The sequence below is a fragment of the Oncorhynchus kisutch genome, linkage group LG17 (assembly GCF_002021735.2).
Source record: "Oncorhynchus kisutch isolate 150728-3 linkage group LG17, Okis_V2, whole genome shotgun sequence".
In the NCBI taxonomy this organism is placed as follows: domain Eukaryota; kingdom Metazoa; phylum Chordata; class Actinopteri; order Salmoniformes; family Salmonidae; genus Oncorhynchus; species Oncorhynchus kisutch.
Genome location: NC_034190.2, coordinates 48,656,456 through 48,680,041, shown reverse-complemented (window position 1 = coordinate 48,680,041; position 23,586 = coordinate 48,656,456). Strand labels below are relative to the sequence as shown.

Genomic DNA, 23,586 nt, shown 5'->3' with positions numbered 1-23,586 from the left:
AATACAGAGGCCAAAATGGCAAGCTGGAAGGAGGAGGGAGGAGGAGCGAGTGAACTAGTGAAGGATAACGGCGGAGAGAGGAAAGACAAGGGTAGAGGTAGACAGAAAGATACAGCGATTGAGAGAAAGTAAGAGACAGAGAGAGAAAGAGTGTAAGAGGGAAAGGAAGAAAGAGAAAGAGGACAAATAGAGAGAAAGAAACAGACAGAGGGGTAAAAAGTGAAACCCAATGCCACTTCATTATTCACTTCCGGTAACTATGGCAACCAGTCTCCAGCAAGTCACCGCCAGCTGTACCCTCTTCCCCTTTCTGTCGAGGTGGCAGAGACCAACTGTCACCTCCCCCAGCCTCAGTCTCTGTCTCAGTTCATGCCACCTCCCACCCACTCCATTAGGCTCTGATAGATCTAGGACACTAAACTGACCTCAGATCAGTGTCTGCTTGGACCAACTTCAGCCTGCTACTCCATGCTGGTACCCCAGCCAGTGCCAATCTAATGGGGGAATGAAACGCACTCAAAAGTACAATAAAAGTCAGTGTTGTAGTACTCGAGACCAGTCTCACACATGAGTGTCTCGGTACTCGGTCTTGACCTGAGACCATCCGAGTTAAAAACATAATTATCAGCTTCCATTCAATCATCGCATAAAACCACTTCGCCAGGCCAAATATACAGCGCATTCGGGAAGTATTCAGATCCATTCCCTTTTCGCACATTTTGTTAAGTTACAGCTTTATTCTAAAATTGATTAAATAACACATTTTCATCATCAATCTATACACAATACCCCATAACGACAAAGCAAAAACACATTTTTATTCATTTTTGCACAAACAAATCTGAAATACCTTGTTTAAGTAAGTATTCAGAGCTCAGGTGTTTCCTGTTTCCATTGATCATCCTTGAGATTTTCTACAACTTGATTAGAGTCCACCTGTGGCAAATTCAATTGATTGGACATGATTTGGAAAGGCACACACCTGTCTATATAAGGTCCTACAGTCGACAATGCATGTCAGAACAAAAACTAAGCCATGAGGTCAACGGAATTGTCCGTAGAGCTCCGAGACAGGGTTGTGTCGAGGCCTATATCCGTGGAAGTGTATCAAAAACTGTCTGCAGCATTGAAGGTCCCAAGAACACATTGGCCTCCATCATTCTTAAATAGAGAAAGTTTGGAACCACCAAGACTCTTCCTAGAGCTGGCCGCCCAGGCCAGACTGAGCAATCGGGGGGGAAGTGCCTTGGTCAGTGAGGTAACCAAGAACCCGATGGAGATGGAGAACCTTCCAAAAAGGACAACCATCTCTGCAGCATTTTACCAATCAGGCCTTTATGGTAGAAGGGCCAGATGGAAGCCACTCCTCATTAAAAGGACATGACAGACTGCTTGGAGTTTGAAAAAGGCACCAAAGGACTCAGACCATGAGAAACAAGATTCTCTGGTCTGATGAAACCAAGATTGAACTCTTTTGTCTGAATGCCATGAGTCACGTCTGGAAGAAACCTGGCATCATCCCTACGGTGAAGCATGGTGGTGGCAGCATCATGCTGTGGGGATGTTTTTCAGCGGCATGGACTGGGAGACAAGTCAGGATCGAGGCAAAGATGAATGGAGCAAAGTACAGAGAGATCCTTGATGAAAACCTGTCCCAGAGCGCTCAGGACCTCAGACATGGGCGAAGTCTCTGAATGTCCTTGAGTGGCCCAGCCAGAGCCCGGACTTGAACCCGATCAAACATCTCTGGAGAGACCTAAAAATAGCTGTGCAGCAACGCTTCCCATCCAACCTGACAGAGCCTGAGAGGATCTGTATCGAATAAAAGGAGAAACTCCCTAAATACAGGTGTGCCACGATTGTAGCGTCATACCCAAGAAGACTCAAGGCTGTAATCGCTGCCAAAGGTGCTTCAACAAAGTACTGAGTAAAGGGTCTGAATACTTATGTGAAAGTGATATTTCAGTTTTAGATTTTTTTTATACATTTGCAAACACTTCAAAAAACCTGTTTTTGCTCTGTCATTATGGGGTATTGTGTGTAGATTGATGAGGGAAAAATCTGTTTAATCAATTTTAGAATAAGGCTGTAACGTAACAAAGTGTGGAAAAAGTCAAGGTATCCGAATGCACTGTATGTACTCCTTTCCTGAAACATGAATATCTTAACAAGCCTTTATATCTATTATAGACATGTTTCTGCAGTGGTGAACCTATAGGTCTTCAGTGTGTGACAGGTTAGTAGAGTGGTGAACCTATAGGTCTTCAGTGTGTGACAGTTTAGTACAGTGGTGAACCTATAGGTCTTCAGTGTGTGACAGTTTAGTACAGTGGTGAACCTATAGGTCTTCAGTGTGTGACAGTTTAGTACAGTGGTGAACCTATAGGTCTTCAGTGTGACAGGTTAGTACAGTGGTGAACCTATAGGTCTTCAGTGTGACAGGTTAGTACAGTGGTGAACCTATAGGTCTTCAGTGTGACAGGTTAGTACAGTGGTGAACCTATAGGTCTTCAGTGTGTGACAGGTTAGTACAGTGGTGAACCTATAGGTCTTCAGTGTGTGACAGGTTAGTACAGTGGTGAACCTATAGGTCTTCAGTGTGTGACAGGTTAGTAGAGTGGTGAACCTATAGGTCTTCAGTGTGACAGGTTAGTACAGTGGTGAACCTATAGGTCTTCAGTGTGTGACAGGTTAGTAGAGTGGTGAACCTATAGGTCTTCAGTGTGTGACTGGTTAGTAGAGTGGTGAACCTATAGGTCTTCAGTGTGACAGGTTAGTACAGTGGTGAACCTATAGGTCTTCAGTGTGTGACAGGTTAGTACAGTGGTGAACCTATAGGTCTTCAGTGTGTGACAGGTTAGTACAGTGGTGAACCTATAGGTCTTCAGTGTGTGACAGGTTAGTACAGTGGTGAACCTATAGGTCTTCAGTGTGGCAGGTTAGTACAGTGGAGAACCTATAGGTCTTCAGTGTGTGACAGGTTAGTACAGTGGTGAACCTATAGGTCTTCAGTGTGTGACAGGTTAGTACAGTGGTGAACCTATAGGTCTTCAGTGTGTGACAGGTTAGCACAGTGGTGAACCTATAGGTCTTCAGTGTGTGACAGGTTAGTACAGTGGTGAACCTATAGGTCTTCAGTGTGTGACAGGTTAGTAGAGTGGTGAACCTATAGGTCTTCAGTGTGTGACAGTTTAGTACAGTGGTGAACCTATAGGTCTTCAGTGTGTGACAGTTTAGTACAGTGGTGAACCTATAGGTCTTCAGTGTGTGACAGTTTAGTACAGTGGTGAACCTATAGGTCTTCAGTGTGACAGGTTAGTACAGTGGTGAACCTATAGGTCTTCAGTGTGACAGGTTAGTACAGTGGTGAACCTATAGGTCTTCAGTGTGACAGGTTAGTACAGTGGTGAACCTATAGGTCTTCAGTGTGTGACAGGTTAGTACAGTGGTGAACCTATAGGTCTTCAGTGTGTGACAGGTTAGTACAGTGGTGAACCTATAGGTCTTCAGTGTGTGACAGGTTAGTAGAGTGGTGAACCTATAGGTCTTCAGTGTGACAGGTTAGTACAGTGGTGAACCTATAGGTCTTCAGTGTGTGACAGGTTAGTAGAGTGGTGAACCTATAGGTCTTCAGTGTGTGACTGGTTAGTAGAGTGGTGAACCTATAGGTCTTCAGTGTGACAGGTTAGTACAGTGGTGAACCTATAGGTCTTCAGTGTGTGACAGGTTAGTACAGTGGTGAACCTATAGGTCTTCAGTGTGTGACAGGTTAGTACAGTGGTGAACCTATAGGTCTTCAGTGTGTGACAGGTTAGTACAGTGGTGAACCTATAGGTCTTCAGTGTGGCAGGTTAGTACAGTGGAGAACCTATAGGTCTTCAGTGTGTGACAGGTTAGTACAGTGGTGAACCTATAGGTCTTCAGTGTGTGACAGGTTAGTACAGTGGTGAACCTATAGGTCTTCAGTGTGTGACAGGTTAGTACAGTGGTGAACCTATAGGTCTTCAGTGTGTGACAGGTTAGTACAGTGGTGAACCTATAGGTCTTCAGTGTGTGACAGGTTAGTACAGTGGTGAACCTATAGGTCTTCAGTGTGTGACAGGTTAGTACAGTGGTGAACCTATAGGTCTTCAGTGTGACAGGTTAGTACAGTGGTGAACCTATAGGTCTTCAGTGTGTGACAGGTTAGTACAGTGGTGAACCTATAGGTCTTCAGTGTGTGACAGGTTAGTACAGCGGTGAACCTATAGGTCTTCAGTGTGTGACAGGTTAGTACAGTGTTGAACCTATAGGTCTTCAGTGTGTGACAGGTTAGTACAGTGGTGAACCTATAGGTCTTCAGTGTGTGACAGGTTAGTACAGTGGTGAACCTATAGGTCTTCAGTGTGTGACAGGTTAGTACAGTGGTGAACCTATAGGTCTTCAGTGTGACAGGTTAGTAGAGTGGTGAACCTATAGGTCTTCAGTGTGTGACAGGTTAGTACAGTGGTGAACCTATAGGTCTTCAGTGTGTGACAGGTTAGTACAGTGGTGAACCTATAGGTCTTCAGTGTGTGACAGGTTAGTACAGTGGTGAACCTATAGGTCTTCAGTGTGTGACAGGTTAGTACAGTGGTGAACCTATAGGTCTTCAGTGTGTGACAGGTTAGTACAGTGGTGAACCTATAGGTCTTCAGTGTGTGACAGGTTAGTACAGTGGTGAACCTATAGGTCTTCAGTGTGTGACAGGTTAGTACAGTGGTGAACCTATAGGTCTTCAGTGTGTGACAGGTTAGTACAGTGGTGAACCTATAGGTCTTCAGTGTGGCAGGTTAGTACAGTGGAGAACCTATAGGTCTTCAGTGTGACCGGTTAGTACAGTGGTGAACCTATAGGTCTTCAGTGTGTGACAGGTTAGTACAGTGGTGAACCTATAGGTCTTCAGTGTGTGACAGGTTAGTACAGTGGTGAACCTATAGGTCTTCAGTGTGTGACAGGTTAGTACAGTGGTGAACCTATAGGTCTTCAGTGTGGCAGGTTAGTACAGTGGAGAACCTATAGGTCTTCAGTGTGACCGGTTAGTACAGTGGTGAACCTATAGGTCTTCAGTGTGTGACAGGTTAGTACAGTGGTGAACCTATAGGTCTTCAGTGTGTGACAGGTTAGTACAGTGGTGAACCTATAGGTCTTCAGTGTGGCAGGTTAGTACAGTGGAGAACCTATAGGTCTTCAGTGTGACCGGTTAGTACAGTGGTGAACCTATAGGTCTTCAGTGTGTGACAGGTTAGTACAGTGGTGAACCTATAGGTCTTCAGTGTGTGACAGGTTAGTACAGTGGTGAACCTATAGGTCTTCAGTGTGTGACAGGTTAGTACAGTGGTGAACCTATAGGTCTTCAGTGTGTGACAGGTTAGTACAGTGGTGAACCTATAGGTCTTCAGTGTGTGACAGGTTAGTACAGTGGTGAACCTATAGGTCTTCAGTGTGTGACAGGTTAGTACAGTGGTGAACCTATAGGTCTTCAGTGTGTGACAGGTTAGTACAGTGGTGAACCTATAGGTCTTCAGTGTGACAGGTTAGTACAGTGGTGAACCTATAGGTCTTCAGTGTGTGACAGGTTAGTACAGTGGTGAACCTATCGGTCTTCAGTGTGTGACAGGTTAGTACAGTGGTGAACCTATAGGTCTTCAGTGTGTGACAGGTTAGTACAGTGGTGAACCTATAGGTCTTCAGTATGTGACAGGTTGGTGATTCTGAAAGGACAGCAACCGTAATACCAGGTCACTCATGTAGAGTGCACTTTTTGTAAAACACAAAGAGCCAGTGGTGTAGTGGAGGGTATACACAGGTATAAACACTTGTTTTTCAGTGGGCTTTGCGTATACTTCCTTACTGATGCGTATCAAAGTAGTGTAGTGGAGGTATACAACTTCATTTTGAACCTTTATTTAACTAGGAAAGTCAATTAAGAAATTCTTATTTACAAGGACGGCCTATTATGCAGTACAATAGAGAATTATTGTCAGACAATAACAGAGACTGAGCAGTTCACTTTAATTACCTGTAACAGTTACACAACCACAGTTTCTGTCATACACAGAGAGACAGACACAGCCAATGACATGCACATAATGCCGTGCCAAAGTTCCCCCAAACAAATACCAACAGCAAAGGCTGTGAAATAAAGTGGGAGATATATGAGTGATGGATGCTCTGTGGCTCAGTGCACCTGGGCTCTGGGAGAGAGACACGTGTCAGATCTGTACAGCTCTCTAGGGAGACTCAATTGCATACTCCTCACGTCCTCTCTCCTCGCCTCCTTCTCGAAACCCATTGGAGGAGAAGGTCAGAGGGAAGGGACCTCTCCTCTCCTCTCCTCTCCTCAGGCCCAGCTGCTCTGGGGGAAGAGACACAGCCAGGGCTCCAGCCCTCTTACAGACTTGCTCCACACTATCAGCTCTTACTGCCACCCTCATAGACCAGCTGGCTTTCCAGTGCTACTCCAGTGCCCACATCTGTTCACATCTGCAAGGCTACCATCAAGGCCAACAACACTCCAAAGGCTTTACATGCACTAACAACACTGGGAGCCACAGATTTCGGATGACATGATAGAAGTAGTGGTGATGGTTTTAGTATTAGTCCAGTCCACATGCGCTGACCAAAAGCAGTACACTACATAGGGAATATGGTGCCATTTCTGACATAGCCACAGTACTGTTTCTGAGATAGCCATGTCTAGCAGTGTTACTGTGTAGTCAGTGAAAGTCCAAACACACCAAGACAGTTGTGAAGAGGGGTTGACAAAGCCTATTCCACCTCAGGAGACTGAAAAGATTTGTCATGGGTCCTCAGATCCTCAAAAAGTTCTACAGCTGCACCATCGAGAGTTGCATCGCTGCCTGGTATGGCAACTGCTCGGCCTCCGACCGCAAGGCACTACAAAGGGTAGTCACCGGGGCCAAGCTTAATGCCATCCAGGACCTCTATACCAGTGGGTGTCAGAGGAAGGCCCTCCCTAGTCATAGACTGTTCTCTCTGCTACCGCGCAGCAAGTGGTGCTGAAGCACCAAATCTAGGTCCAAAAGGCCATAAATCTTCTTATGGCTTGGGGGCAGTATTTCGACGTCTGGATGAGAAGTGTGCCCAAAGTAAACTGCCTGTTACTCAGGCCCAGAAGCTAGGATATGTATTTACATCTTGGTAGATTTGGATAGAAAACACTCTAAAGTTTCCAAAACTGTTAAAATAAGGTCTGTGAGTATAACAGAACTGATATGGCAGGCGATAACCTGAGGAAAATCCATCCAGGAAGCTTTTTGTTTTGTTGATGTGGGTATTTTCAATTGAATGCCTACAGAGTATCTAATGGGTTAGGACCCAGGTTGCATTTCCTATGGCTTCCACTAGATGTCAACAGTCTTTAGACATTGTTTCAGGCTTGTTGTCTGAAAAATGAAGAAGAATGAGACCTTTCTGTCAGTGGACTGTAGAATCATGCAGTGCTGGTTTGCGCGCATGACTGAGTGTGCGCCCTTCGTTGTTTTTCGTTTCTATTAAATATACTATTGTCCGGTTGAAATATTATTGATTATTTAGACAATTGACAACCTGAGGATTAATTATAAACATCGTTTGAGATGTTTCGACGAACTTTACCGGTACTATTAGGATGTATTCGTCTGCATGTTTAGACCACCTTTGAGCACCAACAAAACGGAGTTTTTGGGATATAAAGAGGGACTTAATCGAACAAAACAAACATTTATTGTGTAGCTGGGACTCTTGTGACTGCAACCAGATGAAGATCTTCAAAGGTAAGTGATTAATTTTTATCTCTATTTCTGACTTTCGTGACTCCCCTACTTGGTTGGAAAATATTTGTATGCTTTTGTAAGTGGGGCGCTGTCCTCAGATAATTGCATGGTATGCTTTCGCCGTAAAGCCTTTTTGAAATCTGACAAAGCGTCTGGGTTAACAAGAAGTTAATCTTTAAGCCGATGTACAACACTTGTACTTTTATGGATGTTTATCATGACTATTTCTGTATTTTGAATTTGGCGCTCTGCAATTTCACCGGATGTTGTCGAGGTGGGTCGCTAGCGGAACGCCTGTGCCAGAAAGGTTAACAGCTTCTACCCCCAAGCCATAAGACTCCAGAACACCTAATCAAATGGCTACCCAGACTATTTGCATTGTTCCCCCCCCCCCTTTCACGCTGCTGCTACTCTCTGTTTATTATCTATGCATAGTGACTTTAACTATACCTACAAGTACAGAGGGTTCAATCAGGACTCATTTGTGGATGAGATTAAGAATGTGCAATGGTTATAAGTGTAGTAAGGATGATCCTGAAATGTCACTATGTTTGTTTATGAAATTATTTATGAGTATAGCTGATAAGCACGCCCCTTTAAGAAAATGCACTGTGAGGTTCAATGGTGCCCCATGGATTGATGATGAGTTGAGAAATGTAACGATTCAACGTTATGATGCCCAAAAAGTAGCAGATAATTTACAATAACTTTGCTTATCAAACAAAGTACCAGATTTAAGAAATCTTGTGACCAAGCTAAACAAAGGAAAGAAGAAGGGATTCTAGCAGCACAAAATTGATGAAGTAAAGGGTGATGGGGAAAAGCTTTGGAGAACGTTGAACACTATTATGGGTAGCTTTGTCGAATCAGAGGGTATATTAATTACAAAACCACATGACATCGCAAACTACTTTAATGAATATTTTACAGGCAAAGTGGACAAGTTAAGGAATGCTATGATTCCATCTACACCAATCTCTCATATTTTTTATAAGTGCTTGATGTATGGGGTGTGCCCAGAAGTCTGGAAAGAGTCAAATGTTATTCCACTACCTAAGGATAAAAAAATCTGCATTCACTGGTCCTAATAATCGTCCTATAAGCTTGCTGCCAGTGTTAAGTAAATTATTGGAAAAAATTGTATTTGTACAAATCAAGGATTATTTCTCATGTAATGGTATGATAACGGGTTTCCAACATGCATACAAAGAAGGGCATTCTACGAGTACAGCCTTAGCACAAATGACAGATGATTGTTTAAGAGTATGGATGCTAGGAGGTTAGTTGTTGCAGTGTTGCTGGATTTCAGTGCTGCTTTTGATGTAATTGATCATGAACTGTTACTAGGAAAAATCTAATGTTATGGTTGTACGGATGCAGCTCTATCCTGGATGGAAGGCTATCTATCCAGGAGAAGACAAAAAGTGTAGTAAATATATACATTGTGGTGTTCCTCAAGGAGTTCCTCAAGGAAGCTGCCTAGGCCCACTGCTCTACTCTATCTTTACTAATGATTTACCTTCAGTAATGAACAATGCAAGAGAGGTCATGTATGCTGATGACTCAACAATGTATAGTGCAGCATCAGAATGTAATGATCTAACAGATGTCCTGAGCAGTGAACTAAGAATGGTGTCTGAGTGGGTTGATATGAACAAACTGGTGTTGAACATTTCTAAATGGTCAGTTGGTCAAAAATGTTGTATTTGGTTCAAGGTATATGCTTGCTGATGACCCCCAATTGAATTTGTCGATGAATAGAATACATATAGAGCAAGTGAAGAAAAAAAACTACTTGGCGTCATACTGGACGCAGCTTTATCATGGTCAAAATACAAAGACAATATTGTTATTTAGATGGGTAAGGGAATTGCTGTTACAAGAAAATGTTCAGAGTATGTAACATCTAGCACTCTGAATCAGGTGATTCAATCCCTGATCCTATCACACTTAGAGTACTGTCTGGTTATATGGTCAATCCCTGGTCCTATCACACTTAGAGTACTGTCCAGTTATATGGTCAATCCCTGGTCCTATCACACTTAGAGTACTGTCTGGTTATATGGTCAATCCCTGGTCCTATCACACTTAGAGTACTGTCTGGTTATATGGTTATCTGCAGCAAAGAAAGATCTGAAAAAGCTCCAAATGGCTCAAAACAGGGCTGCCAGATTAGCTCTGCATTGTTCTAACCGAATGAATATATTAAAATGCATCAGAATCTCTCATGTCTTCACGTTAAAAGCAAATTACTATCTAGTCTTCTGATTTTCTTTAGGAATGTTATATTAAAAAAAATAAATGTATTTTTCAGTCCAATTAGTACATATTAGCAACACGCATAACCACCAAACTTGACAGGCAAATTCAGGGCAGCTAAAACACCTCAAGCCAAGGACAAATCGCCTTAAATCTACAGTTTTATATAGAGCTATAGCTGAATGGAACTCTTTACCAATCCATATTTCTCAGGCAAAAAGTAAATCCACCTTCAAGAATTTTTTTTAAAGAACATCTAATGTGATAGACCATATAACTGGACAGGAAATAGAAAGAACATCTAATGTGATAGACTATATACCTGGACAGGAAATAGAAAGAACATCTAATGTGATAGACCATATAACTGGACAGGAAATAGAAATAACATCTAATGTGATAGACCATATAACTGGACAGGAAATAGAAAGAACATCTAATGTGATAGACCATATAACTGGACAGGAAATAGAAATAACATCTAATGTGATAGACCATATAACTGGACAGGAAATAGAAAGAACATCTAATGTGATAGACTATATACCTGGACAGGAAATAGAAAGAACATCTAATGTGATAGACCATATAACTGGACAGGAAATAGAAATAACATCTAATGTGATAGACCATATAACTGGACAGGAAATAGAAAGAACATCTAATGTGATAGACCATATACCTGGACAGGAAATAGAAAGAACATTTAATGCGATAGACCATATACCTGGACAGGAAATAGAAAGAACATCTAATGTGATAGACCATATACCTGGACAGGAAATAGAAATAACATCTAATGTGATAGACCATATACCTGGACAGGAAATAGAAAGAACATTTAATGCGATAGACCATATGACTGGACAGGAAATAGAAAGAACATTTAATGCGATAGACCATATGACTGGACAGGAAATAGAAAGAACATTTAATGCGATAGACCATATGACTGGACAGGAAATAGAAAGAACATCTAATGTGATAGACCATATACCTGGACAGGAAATAGAAAGTATCAACTGAATGTTAAATGTGTTTCCTGTCAGGTATTTTAATTATCTGTATTGTCTACTTGTTGAATGTTTGTGAAGTCTTGATAGTGGTTGTTTGTAATTTCTTGTTAATTGGTGTTGGACCCCACAAAGATTAGCTAGCGTTATGGCATTAGCTAATGGGGATCAAAATAAAATGACAAATTAAAAAATTAAAAATTCTCAAATACCTCGGCTAACCTGTGCCCCCGCACATTGACTCCGTACCGGTACCCCCCTGTATATAGCCTCGCTACTGTTATTTTACTGCTGCTCTTTAATTATCTGTATTTTTTACTTAAAACTGCATTCTTAAAACTGCATTGTTGGTTAAGGGCTTGTATAAGTAAGCATTTCACTGTAAGGTGTACACGCATGTGACAAATAAAATGGGATTTGATTTGAAAGTGATAGATATTACTAATGGGTTAGCCACCACTGCAGTGTGTGTGTGTGTGTGTGTGTGTGTGTGTGTCTACTCACCCTGCTCCTTGATCTGTCTGATCTGGCGCACCGTCTCCTTGAGGATAGCACACTTGTCTGGCTTGACGTTGAAGCTGTCGATGTCACTGAGATTGGCAGAGATCAGTTCGGCCAGCTCCTCAATGTATTTACTCTCCTGCTCCCGCCGCCTTCGCTCACACCTACAGGGGGTGACACTGTGTATTACTACCATTCACCAACATTATTTACCATTGTTTTATCAGGGTTGTATTCAAACACAAGAAAATGGACTGAAACAGGGAGGGGCTACCTGAAACTGTCCAATGAGAAACACTTGTTTTTGTTTTCCATTGCAAAACGTTTCAAGAAAGTTGGCCTATTTCCAAATAACTTGTTGTTACATGTCCATGGTTAGCGAATCTGAGCAGTCATTGTGTTATTTATAATATAGCATTCTTGGGCATGTGGCTCATTCTGCGTAACCACCATTCTCTAGTTCAGGTATGAATGTATGCATTAACTCTCTCACACACACACACACACACACACACACACACACACACACACACACACACACACACACACACACACACACACACACACACTCTACCTGTCTTGACTTTGAGGATGCGTTTTCAGACAGGTCGATTTCCAACAGGTCAATGTTGAGCTTAACTCAATATCCCAGCCAATAATCAAAATGGTCAAAATTTGTGAAACCGGTTGTAAACTGGTTCAAACTGTAGTGTAGACTAGATACCTTTAATGTGAATGATTACAACAGATTCAGAAGCCAGGGCTGACTTACAGTAGGCTACATTAAAAAGACTATACACCCTGTTTTAATGTAAATGTGGAAGTTGATTCATAAAATGTATGAACAAAAATGTATCTGACTTGTCAAAATAGATTTGCACTTGTATGTTTTTCTTTACATAAAAAAAATAAGAAAATCCCCAAATACCCCCATCGCATGGCCTCACGCCAGCCCCCTACTCACCCCAGACTGGGCGTGTCGCAGGTGGAGAGCTTGCGTTTTCGGTTTTCCGAGCTCAAAGGCTCCATGGAGTTGTCCCCCAGTCCACTCATCGTGTACACATATCAGCACCTGACAGGGACAGGACAAACACACACACTTAGCCACATGTCAGATAATGGGAGGGATGGTCAATAAGATGTTGTTAATGTAACTGGGTGGGGAAGAAATGAGAAGGTGTGGAAACCTCCATATATAAACACATCTAACCTTATGGCTGTGGATAATACTCAAACTCAGAGGGAGACACACACAGACGTGTAGGAGAATCTTTATGCTAAATATCCAACCTCCAGGGTACTCTTATGCAAATCATGCTATTGGCACAATATGAAAAATCTATATTGCATCGTCTGCCTCCTCCTCTCGGGGTAGAGTGTGTGTATGACCTCGCACACACACGCAGACACACAAGGATTAGCAGTGTCTCTGACAGTAAGACACGCTGCACGACTAACCCTGTTAGACAGCAGTCTATCTCCTACAATGCATCTCACTCGGTCTACAGGAATGTAGGCTGTCTAAGGTGGAGAGGGGCGGGGAGGGTTGAGGAAGAGAAGGGAGGAAAGGAGAAGCTGGCAGTCCACGCTGATTGGTCCATTTATTTACCAGTGACGCTGGAGAAAGGTAGGAGGGAGGGAAAGAGAGAGAGAGAGAGAGAGAGAGAGAGGAAGAGGGGGCAGAGGGAGAGAATGCAAAAGGAGGGGGAGTGAATGAGGTGAGAGACAGAGAAAGGGAGGGGAAATGGGGGGGGCAGGATGAGAGCAAGAGGATAGAGAGTGAGATCAGTGGCGATCCCCTACAAACACACGGTGTGTTTTTAGGGAGTCCCAAGCAGTGGAAACAGAGGAGGGAGAGAGGGAAGCAGAGAGGGGAGATGGAAAAGTGTAGTGAAGGGGAGGGAGCAAGAGGGAGAGGAGGGTAGACAGTGAGAGAAGAAAAGGAGGGATGCAGTGCACGATCAGGAGGAAAACCACACTCCAGTGCCCTTCTTAACCTTCCCAGCAAGTGCATCATTTTTATTCCATTGATTACATGGTTACCCTCTGACCGACATGCATGAAGCCTCTACTGAATAGAAAAGCAAGCCACCAGACGGAAAGGAACAGTGTTGCCATTCTACTCTATAATTCTATCCATTTGTTTTGCAGATATTGTTTGTAATATTTCTTAGGAGTAATCTTTATCAATCAGTTGGATTTCAATTTCAATATTTTCAAGGACATTCGATTGGCATGACAAAAAAAAAGAGAGTGTGTTCATTGCCTCGTCATCCCAGCTGTGCCAAATAGTGCACTGTAACGTTCTGAAAGATAGCCCACTAAAATGGCTTGTGAACAGACGTTCTACCCTGCCTATTCATTCGATTATGCCCGCTGGTCTGACAACATCACTTAAATCAGGGATGGACAACTTTGATGGGGGTGGAGGCCACATAAAAAAATGGCTGAACTCATAATTAGGGGCTAAAGTGGCTTGCGGGTCTGCGTACCCACATCCATAACCGCCCACCTTGCCAGCAAAACATTTGAGCAACCCCCTCTCTTTGACAGCGAAGAGACATATTTTTGTCGTTGTTCATTTCCTGCAATTCTACACATTTTGTCATAGGGCGGAGAGACATTTTCTCCAGTTTTAAATATGATATCTGAGTGAGAGTGACTAACAAAATCAATGGGGGCCCCCGGTCGGTAATTCCACGATTAAGCCTACTACAAGTTTAGATAGCGGGCCACTAAACTAACTTGCCAATCTAAAACACTTTAGCTGACATGGGCTAATTGAGTGACTATCAGCGACTGACATAAGAGAAAAACTGATGATGCACAATCAAATTTCAAAATCGCACCTTGCGGGCCACAACCACCCAACCAGCCAGTTGCCCATCTCTGACCTAAATGAACATGTCTAAATGTGAAATCAATCAAATGGAAAAGCAGCCAATGGAGCTCCATGACGTTGGAAGGTGGTGTGATGCTCCTCCTCCCTCAGTACTATATTGGTTTCCACTCCAGACAACAACATTGACCTTAATTGGGAAGCGTCATACTGTAGCTCTGTATGTAGGGAACCACGTGGTTATGTGGCAAAAAAAAAGGTTTCACTCTGAGGATTTCACAAGCAGCTTTGTTTAGAACACGCTCACTCAGTCCCACCCTCGGTCTCTTCCTCTCTCTCCCTCCCTCCCTCCCATGCGTGTTTCCTTCAATCTATCCATCCCCGTCAACCCTTCCCTTCTCCTACCTGCTTTCCTATCTGTCTGTCTGTCTGAGAGGTGGAGAGGAAAGGGGGAGGGATTAAAGAGAGGCAGTGGAGAGCTCAGAGGAGGCGCTTAGAACTAGAGCTAAAGGAAGGGTTTAACTGAAGCCCTCTTCCATCAATCCTGATCATGCCTGCCTGCATGCCTGCCTGCCTATTGATAGAGTTCTCAAAGAGAGAGAGAAAGAGACCGAGAGTGAGAAAGAGAGAGAAAGGGGGAGAGAGAGATGGCTCCAGCGTTCTAATTACAGTGAATGAGGCGGCCCCAGAGGATGACTGATTAGGAGGGCTGCTGAATGCCCCAGGGAAATGGGTCACCTCCAGTGTGGCGTGAGACACCCATCCACCCGCTCTTCCAGAGGAGTGCAGGGAGTAAAGTCAATTACACACCAAAGACACTGGGGCCTGGTGGCACACTGGGAAGCATGGGGGCTGTGGTGGTTACTGGGTATGGTACAGGGGGGAAGAGAGGGTGGGATGGGAAGGGGAGGACGATTTTGGGAGAAACAGGCCACGACTCCAGAGAGCTACAATGAGTGTAAGTAAACGTTGATGAAGTTGTCGTCCACCTCTCTCTCCGAGTGAGCCTCCCTCAATATTTCCTCTGTCTGTCGTTCATCCATTCCACATGCTCCTACTGTAGTTACTGGCATGTGGGCCGTGAGGTCTCCCACATTAGAGTCCAAGGTTAAACTCTGTATTTTCTTTTTTCAATTCATATTCTGCTTACTTCCATTTGCCACCCCCCAAAAAATCCAAACACAACAAAATAATTTGTATTACATTTTTTTATGTATAGTATTTATAAATAGATAAAAAATAGGACATGAAATAATAAATCCCCAAATACAAGGAACTGAAACACAAAAGTACCCAAGGCCCGAAATTTGGCAGGAATCAACAAGGTAGAAATAAAAACACGACAGAGGACATGCAAGGGTGTATATGCGAGGGGAGTGCGGGTGTGTAGGAAGATGGGGTGACTGTGTGTTTTTTGGGATTAGAAGTGTGATGAGTTAAGGGAATGAGAAAGGAAAATGGTTGCTTTTGCGCAGATATGGGATATACATTTTCACATAAAAATATATAGTTGGTTTATTTTTGTCCTATCATGATGGAATGGTGCCAACCCTACATCCTAGACACCAACCTGAGCGACCCACCCACTAAGGAGAAGTTTTGTTTTATAGGCCTACTTGCAACTAGCCTACGCAGCCATGACAGAAAGATGAAGGTGGTCAGAGACCCACTAAAGCCGTATCGTCCAGTCAATAATTTGAGCCTGCCTGGCAGGGTAGGTCCTAAAACCAAAGCCCCGGATGGGTGAGCATAATATACAAGGATGTTCTCAAAGCATCTAATGAGAACCTTGACGACCTTGTACCTAGCCGGTTGGAATTCTGGTGGAATACCCTACCCAGGGGGTGGCAGTGCTGAAAACACTGGCTGCAGTAACCCATGGGAAGGGAGTTATTATTGTGGCCCTGCCTTCACAGAATAATCAAAAGGCCTGACACACAGAGGTGCTTGGGAAGATGGGTCACAACAGAGGACCAGTGTGTGTGGGTGTTGGGGGAAGGGGTTTATCGGAGCTCCATTAGCTAGGACTAGATATTGGTTAATTAAATCTGTAGGTCGATCTATAGGTGGAAGGGGAGTAAGGGGCAGAGCTGTTTGTTTGAGAGGGGTGGGGTGAGTCGAGTGTATGCATCCCACATCTGTTGACAAAATCTATGAATTCCTACTGCCAGTCCTTCGTAGAAGTGCTTATATTATTATGCACATTAATCGTCAATTGTGGGAAGAAATTAAGATATACAAGATTTTGATATGTATATATAAGTGTCCATATTTATTCAAATGAACACGGAAATAACAAAAATAACAAAGAGAAACAACCGAAAACAGTTCTGGCTGGTGCAGACATACAACAGAAAACAATCACCCACGAAACACAATAGAAAACAGCTGCCTCTGATTGACAGCTGCCTCTGATTGAGAACCATACCAGGCCAAACACAGAAATAGCAAATAGCAAATAGCAAACGAACATAGACAACCCACCCAACTCACGCCCTGACCATACTAAAACAAAGACATAACAAAGGAACTAAGGTCAGAACGTGACAGCGGAGCTGGTTCTGTACTGTAGGTGACACCATGTGCTCTTTTTAAAGGATGGGCCCCTATCTCTTAACCTTTTCACATGTGAGTTCCAAATATCTCTAATGGCCCCAGAGTGAGTTTTTTTAAGTGCATGGCTGTCAGAATGCACTCACTGTTCCAAAATGTGATTGTCACGCAACAGGACAGTTAACCTGCGCTGTCAATTTGAAATAATTTTCTAACAATGTTTTTTTTCTAACAGCAATTTGAATGGAGGTGTGTTCCACCTCCTCGTGAATTCACAATGAACTAGCCCATTTCACTGTTGCGGACAATTTATGTTTGAGGATTTACTGAACCGGACAAGCTTATCTCTTCGATGAAAGCCCAAACCCCTCCCCAGATTAAAGTACGCAGACATTTGCCCAGTCTAGCACAAACTATTCCCCCCAGCTAAATTTGACTGCTTGTTTTAGGTCAAATCTTTCCTCAGTTAGCGCTAGGACTAATGTAGCCTACATTTTCCGGTTTGGATGATTGTGTTATGCTGTCGCCACTTCTGTGAATGTCTGAACATTGCATACATAAACAAACTGGTCACATTCAGGACATAAAGTTCGAAGGATTGTGTCTGTGCGAAATGTTTCTGAGTTTCCAGCTCAAACGTTGACTGTTGTGTCAATCGAAACTGGACGTTCCAAATAAGCGTTCTAAATCACACCGGTTTGAGGTTATGCTGCCGGGACCACTGTAGAATGATCACACCCGTGTGTTGGTATGCGTCAAAGGGTTAAAGATGCTAGGATCCCTGTGTACAGGGATGGTCAGCCAGTCACTGGGATGACAACCCAACTTGGGATGAGGGGGAGGTTTTAGCAGGTGGAATATTAAGAGGACAAGTAGAGGTTTACTTAGTTGCAGCCACAGTATGCTTAACAGTGTAAATATGGTACGGCTATATGGACGCTCAATTATCATTGTACTTCTTAATAGTAAGTTGACAAACATTTACTTTGCTAAGTATAATCAAAACTTGCATCTCATTATGATAAGTTGTGAAATAAATATAGCTAGTTAGAATTGTAATGGCTTAGCAGATAAATCAGACAATCAGTCTTTACCTGGCTAAAAGAGAAGGAATATAATATATATTTTGTTTACAGGAAACTCATTCTACACCTGTAGACAAAGTTGTATGGGAAAATGACGGGGAGTGGGGGTGAAATATATTTCTCCCATGGGCAAAGAATCCCAAAAGGGGTGATGATATATTAATTAACAATCATTTTGATCCGAATTTGCAAACTGTTCAAACAGATCCACAAGGAAGGTGGATCCTTTTAAATATGCTATTGGACTATAAATACATTTGTCTTATTAATCTATATCCAAATGATGAAAATATATAATAATTTATTGAGTTTACATGACTCAATTATTATGGTGGGAGATTATAATAAGGTTTTGAGTACCTCAATGGAACCGTAAAGAAAATCACACTACAAACCATCACCCTTTTACGGTTACAGAAGTCAACCAATGAGAGCACCAGGGGACACGCAGGGCCTGGGTTAACCTCCACATCACCCGAGGAACAGAGGAGTAGTAGGATGAGGGTACGGCGAAAGGCTATCAAAACTGGTCGTCAAGTGCGTTTGGGACAGAGATTAAAAGGAGCAGATTTCTGGGCGTGGTAGGGTAGATTCAGGGCATAATGTACAGACAGGGGTATGGTAGGGTGCGGGTACAGTGGAGGTAAACCTAGGCATTGAGTGACGATAAGAGAGGTTGCATCTATGGACGCACTAGTTATGCTGTGTGAGGTCACCGCATGTGTATGAGGTGGGACAAAAGAGGTATCTGAGGCATGTTGAGTGGGACTAGGGGCTCAACAGTAAACTAAAACAATGATAACTATCGTAAACAACAGAATACAAGGCATATTGACATTAGAGAGAGACATAAAGCGAGGCATAAAGCAATCACAGGTGTTGATTGGGAGAGTTAGCTAATGAACAGTCCAGCAGGCATCAGCCAAGTAGCTAAGTGATCATAGGGTCCAGTGAACAGCAATAGATGAAACAGGGAAGCCGCTAGGTAGTCTTTACTACGCTAGCAAGCGGGAGACATGGAGTTAAAAAAAAAGTTAGCAGGCAGGGCTAGTAGAAGTGCCTGCGCCGACGTCCGGAAAAGGCCGGTTGAGGGCACAATGGATGGAATTACGCCAGCAGACCAGTCGTGATGGAACGGCGGGGCTCTGTGTTGACAAAGGTTCCAGGCCAGTTGGCAAAAGAGGTAGTGTAGCTGGAGTAATTTTGTTTGCTAGCCGGGAGATGCGCCTGGCTTGCGGCTAACTGGTGCTAACTTCGGGACAAGGGTGTTAGCCACTATAGCCACTCGGTAGCAGCTAGCTAGCAGCGATGATCCGTTGCAAAGGTCCAGAGCTTACGGCAAGAATCCGGTAGTGTAGTGGATTCTAGTCGTGTTAGTGAAGAATCCGGGAGGCATCAGCTGTGTAGTCGAGTGATCATAGGGTCCACTGAGAAGGCCGGGAGGTGGGCCTGGCTCAAGGCTAGCTTCGGGGCTGGGCCACTAGCTGGCAGCCAGCTAGCTGGGATGATCAGGAGTAATAGTCCAGGGCTTACGGCAATAATCCGGTGAAAAACAGTCCGATACTGGTAGGCCGGCAAGTATTATCCAGGCTAAAAGCGGCTGGTGTCTGTGCAAAAGGTAAAGGCCGCTAGCAGTGGCTAACAATGACTAAATAGCTAGTAGCTAATTAGCTGGTTAGCTTCTGATGGAGGTTCTGGCTATAAGGTCTAAAAATAGCAGATCCGTTATGACATTGGGTGAGGTCGGTTGCCGGAAGGTATATTTAATAAAAAAATGGAAAAAGAGATTGAAAATATATTTAAATATATACAAAAAAAAGACAAAAAAAAGACCGCATTTACACAGGAGAAAGACAAACAAAGTCTGCACTGCTACGCCAACTTGGATACAAAATGATTTATTATTATTTTCAAAACACAGTCTGTGCCTGTATTTAGTATTCATGCTAGTGAGGGCTGAGAATCCAATCTCGCATAGATACATTTTTGCAAAGGGCACCAGTGTCTTAACAGCACGATTTGCCAAGGCCAGGACATTGAGCGCAGCCCAATCCAGAAATCTGGCAGTGGCTTCTGATTAAATTCAATTTTCACATGTTGCAATTTCAATGAGGCTCTCTTGTTAAGATATCGGTAAGTGGTCTAGAGGCAGGGCATGGAAGGGATAACGAATCCAGTGGTTTGTGTCATCATTTTCGGGAAAAGTACCTGCGTAATTGCGCACCTAACTCACCCAGGTGCTTCACTATATCACATTTGATATTGTCCGTAAGCTTGAGTTCATTTGCACACAAAAAATCAGACAATGATGGAAAGACCTGTGTGTTGTCCTTGTTAATGCAGACAGAGAAGAGCTCCAACTTCTTAATCGTAGCCTCAATGTTGTCCCGCACAAATCAAATCAAATTTTATTTGTCACATACACATGGTTAGCAGATGTTAATGCGAGTGTAGCGAAATACTTGTGCTTCTAGTTCCGACAATGCAGTAATAACCAACAAGTAATCTAGCTAACAATTCCAAAACTACTACCAAGTGTAAGGGGATAAAGAATATGTACATACGGCAGATTACAGGGTCCCTGTAACCCTAGATTCCGATCGTTCAGGCGAGAAAAAACATCACCCAGATAGGCCAGTCGTGTGAGAAACTCGTCATCATGCAAGAGGTCAGACAAGAAAATAAAGAAAAAACCTTGAGTTTGCTGATGACACAACAGTGTGTCATCACCGACAACGATGAAACAGCCTATAGGGAGGAGGTCAGAGACCTGGCCGTGTGGTGCGAGGACAACAACCTCTTCCTCAATGTGATCAGAACAAAGGAGATGATTGTGGATTACAGGAAAAGGAGGGCCGAGCACGCCCCATTCTCATTGACGGGGCTGTAGTGGAGCAGGTTGAGAGCTTCAAGTTCCTTGGCATCCACATCACCAACAAACTAACATGGTCCAAGCACACCAAGACAGTTGTGAAGAGGGGACAACCAAACCTATTCCCCCTCAGGAGACTGAAAAGATTTGGCATGGGTCCTCAGATCATAAAAAGATTCTACAGCTGCACCTTCGAGAGCATCCTGATGGGTTGCATCACTGCCTGGTATGGCAACTGCTCGGCATCCAACCGCAAGGCACTACAGAGGGTAGTGCGTATGGCCCAGCACATCACCGGGGCCAAGCTTCCTGCCATGCAGGACTTCTATACCCAGTGGTGTCAGAGGAAGTCCCGAAAAACTGTCAAAGACTTAAGCCAATCTAGTCATAGACTGTTTTTTCTGCTACCGCACGGCAAGCGGTACTGGAGCGCCAAGTCTAGGTCCAAGAGGCTTCTAAACAGCTTCTAACCCCAAGCCATAAGACTCCTGAACATCTAATGAAATGGCTACCTAGACTACTTGCATTGCTACTCTCTGTTATTATCCATGCATAAGTCACTTTAATAACTCTACCCACATGTATGCTAACCGGTCGACTCTGTACAGGTAACCCCTATATATAGCCTTGCTATTGTTATTTTACTGCTGCTCTTTAATTATTTGTTACTTTAATTTCTTCTTTTTTAGCTATCTTTCTTAAAACTGCATTGTTGGTTAAAGGGCTTGTAAGTAAGAATTCCGCTGTAAGGTGCATGTGACAAATACAATTTGATTTGATTTGATCACTTTTTTTGATACTGCCCATATGTAGCTTGTTTTTGGTCACAGGTTCAGGAAGGGCCGAAAAATTGCAACATTTACATGGAGCTACTGTATATTTACAAACACTTAAATATGGGGGATTGGAAATGATGCAGACAATTCCATTGATAGAAATCACAATCTGTCTTCAATAATTAAGCTGATCTACCCCCTAAATAAACACAAGTAGAATGATAATACTTGCCCATGAACTCACCGCTTCAGCAGCGTATAAACAATGTGAGATATGGCATGGAATATATTGATTTACAGTAGCAGTACACTGATAGGTTATTGATATAGTTTAGAGATGGCATTTGCAGATCGAGAGGGGGAGCGAGAGAGAGAGAGAGAGAGAGGCAGACATGTTGTCCGGGGCGAGTATTGAAGATGCAGCCAACATGGTAATAGCACGGCCGTGTGTGTGTGTGTGTGTTGAGAAAATAAGCATGAACGATTTAAGATGGAGGATGGGTCCAAAACGAGCAGCTCTCTTATGACTGATGATGTTTGTGTCTTTGAGAGCCATTAGGCAGCTGTTTTCAGGCATGACGCTAGGCAGGCACAGGAGGGAGAGGGGGAGGAAGAGAGGGAGGGAGGCAGGAAGTGAGAGGGGAAGGGAGGAAAGGAGAGAAGGAGGATAAAGACAGAGGGGTAGAGTGAGGGACGGCATTAGGTAGAGGGGATGATATAGAGAAGGAGAGAAGAGAGAGGATCAAGAGAAAGACGGGCAGAGGAGAGTGAAGGGAGAGAGACTGAGGAACAGTGACACGAGATAAGAGTCGGGTGCACAGGTAGGTCTGACTGTACCTTGATCATGTGTCTGTGTATGGGAGCCAAAATGTGTTACTGTTTACCCAACCCATGTTATATCACTTTGCAATAAAGACTTTGTACTGAGGAACATTCTCTCACTTTCCACTCAAATAGATCTGTAACACTAGCTTTGTGTGTGTGTGTGTGTGTGTGTGTGTGTGTGTGTGTGTGTGTGTGTGTGTGTGTGTGCGCGCGTGTAAGGTAACACAACAACTTCAGTTACACCTCAACTAACACAAGTGAAATGCACAACACACTCAGGAGGGGCAGACAGAAATGAGAGAGAGAGAGAGAGAGAGAGAGAGAGAGAGAGAGAGAGAGAGAGAGAGTATCTCAGTTCTCTGACTCAAAACGGAAAAAGAAAATCAAGAAGAAAAAGCCTCCCACGATAACATGAGTCATCCTAGAGAAAAACTCAACAAACAACAAACAAACAAATGTCTAAAAAGGGTTATTGAGTGGAGACAGACAGGCTGGTGCAACAAACTGAGGCAGAAAACAAATACTAGTTCATGAAAATAAACTATAGACTTTGTATGGAGAATTCTCTTTGGCCCATCTACGTTGATGTTTCAACAGCATTTGACTAATCTCTGTGACGCGGTTCCCCAATGTGGTATATCTGTACTAAAAAGGCTTTTGTAACGGAGTCGAGCAATCTCCAGGGTTATCCACATTCTTTTGCATTTATAGTGCATGTGTATGTTTTCTATACCTGTTCGCACCTCTCCCTGTGGAATTCCTGGTCCCCGGCAGCGTTTGGAACTGCCGATCTACAGGCAAGAACTGCAAGTTCATCTCAGCCTATGCTACCTTTCAATCCCTTGACTTTTTGGCCCTGACGGAGACATGGATCACCCTGGAGCACACTGCTACTCCAGCTGCTCTCTCTTCATCCGATTACTGAGCATCTGGTTCTAATTCCTCCTAAACTGAGATTCTCTTTTCTCCCTCTCTCACCTGTCCATCTCCTCATTTGAATTCCATGCTGTCACTGTTCCAACTCAAGCCACTCACATTGTCATCTATCGCCCACCAAGGTGCCCTTA

At 43.4% G+C, this 23,586-nt stretch overlaps 1 protein-coding gene across 2 annotated transcripts in view; it reads right to left on the bottom strand.

Moving 5' to 3' along the window:
- LOC109907784 (nuclear receptor coactivator 3) overlaps positions 1–23,586 on the bottom strand; it is a 114,774-nt gene that overhangs the window by 16,835 nt on the left and 74,353 nt on the right. For both annotated transcript variants that reach the window (XM_031793963.1, XM_031793964.1), the window contains exons 2-3: positions 12,534–12,641; positions 11,573–11,733 (exon numbers count right to left, since the gene is read on the bottom strand). In XM_031793963.1, the coding sequence (XP_031649823.1) occupies positions 11,573–11,733; positions 12,534–12,622 (250 nt within the window). In that variant the 5' untranslated portion in view covers positions 12,623–12,641. The remainder of the gene's footprint in view (positions 1–11,572; positions 11,734–12,533; positions 12,642–23,586) is intronic.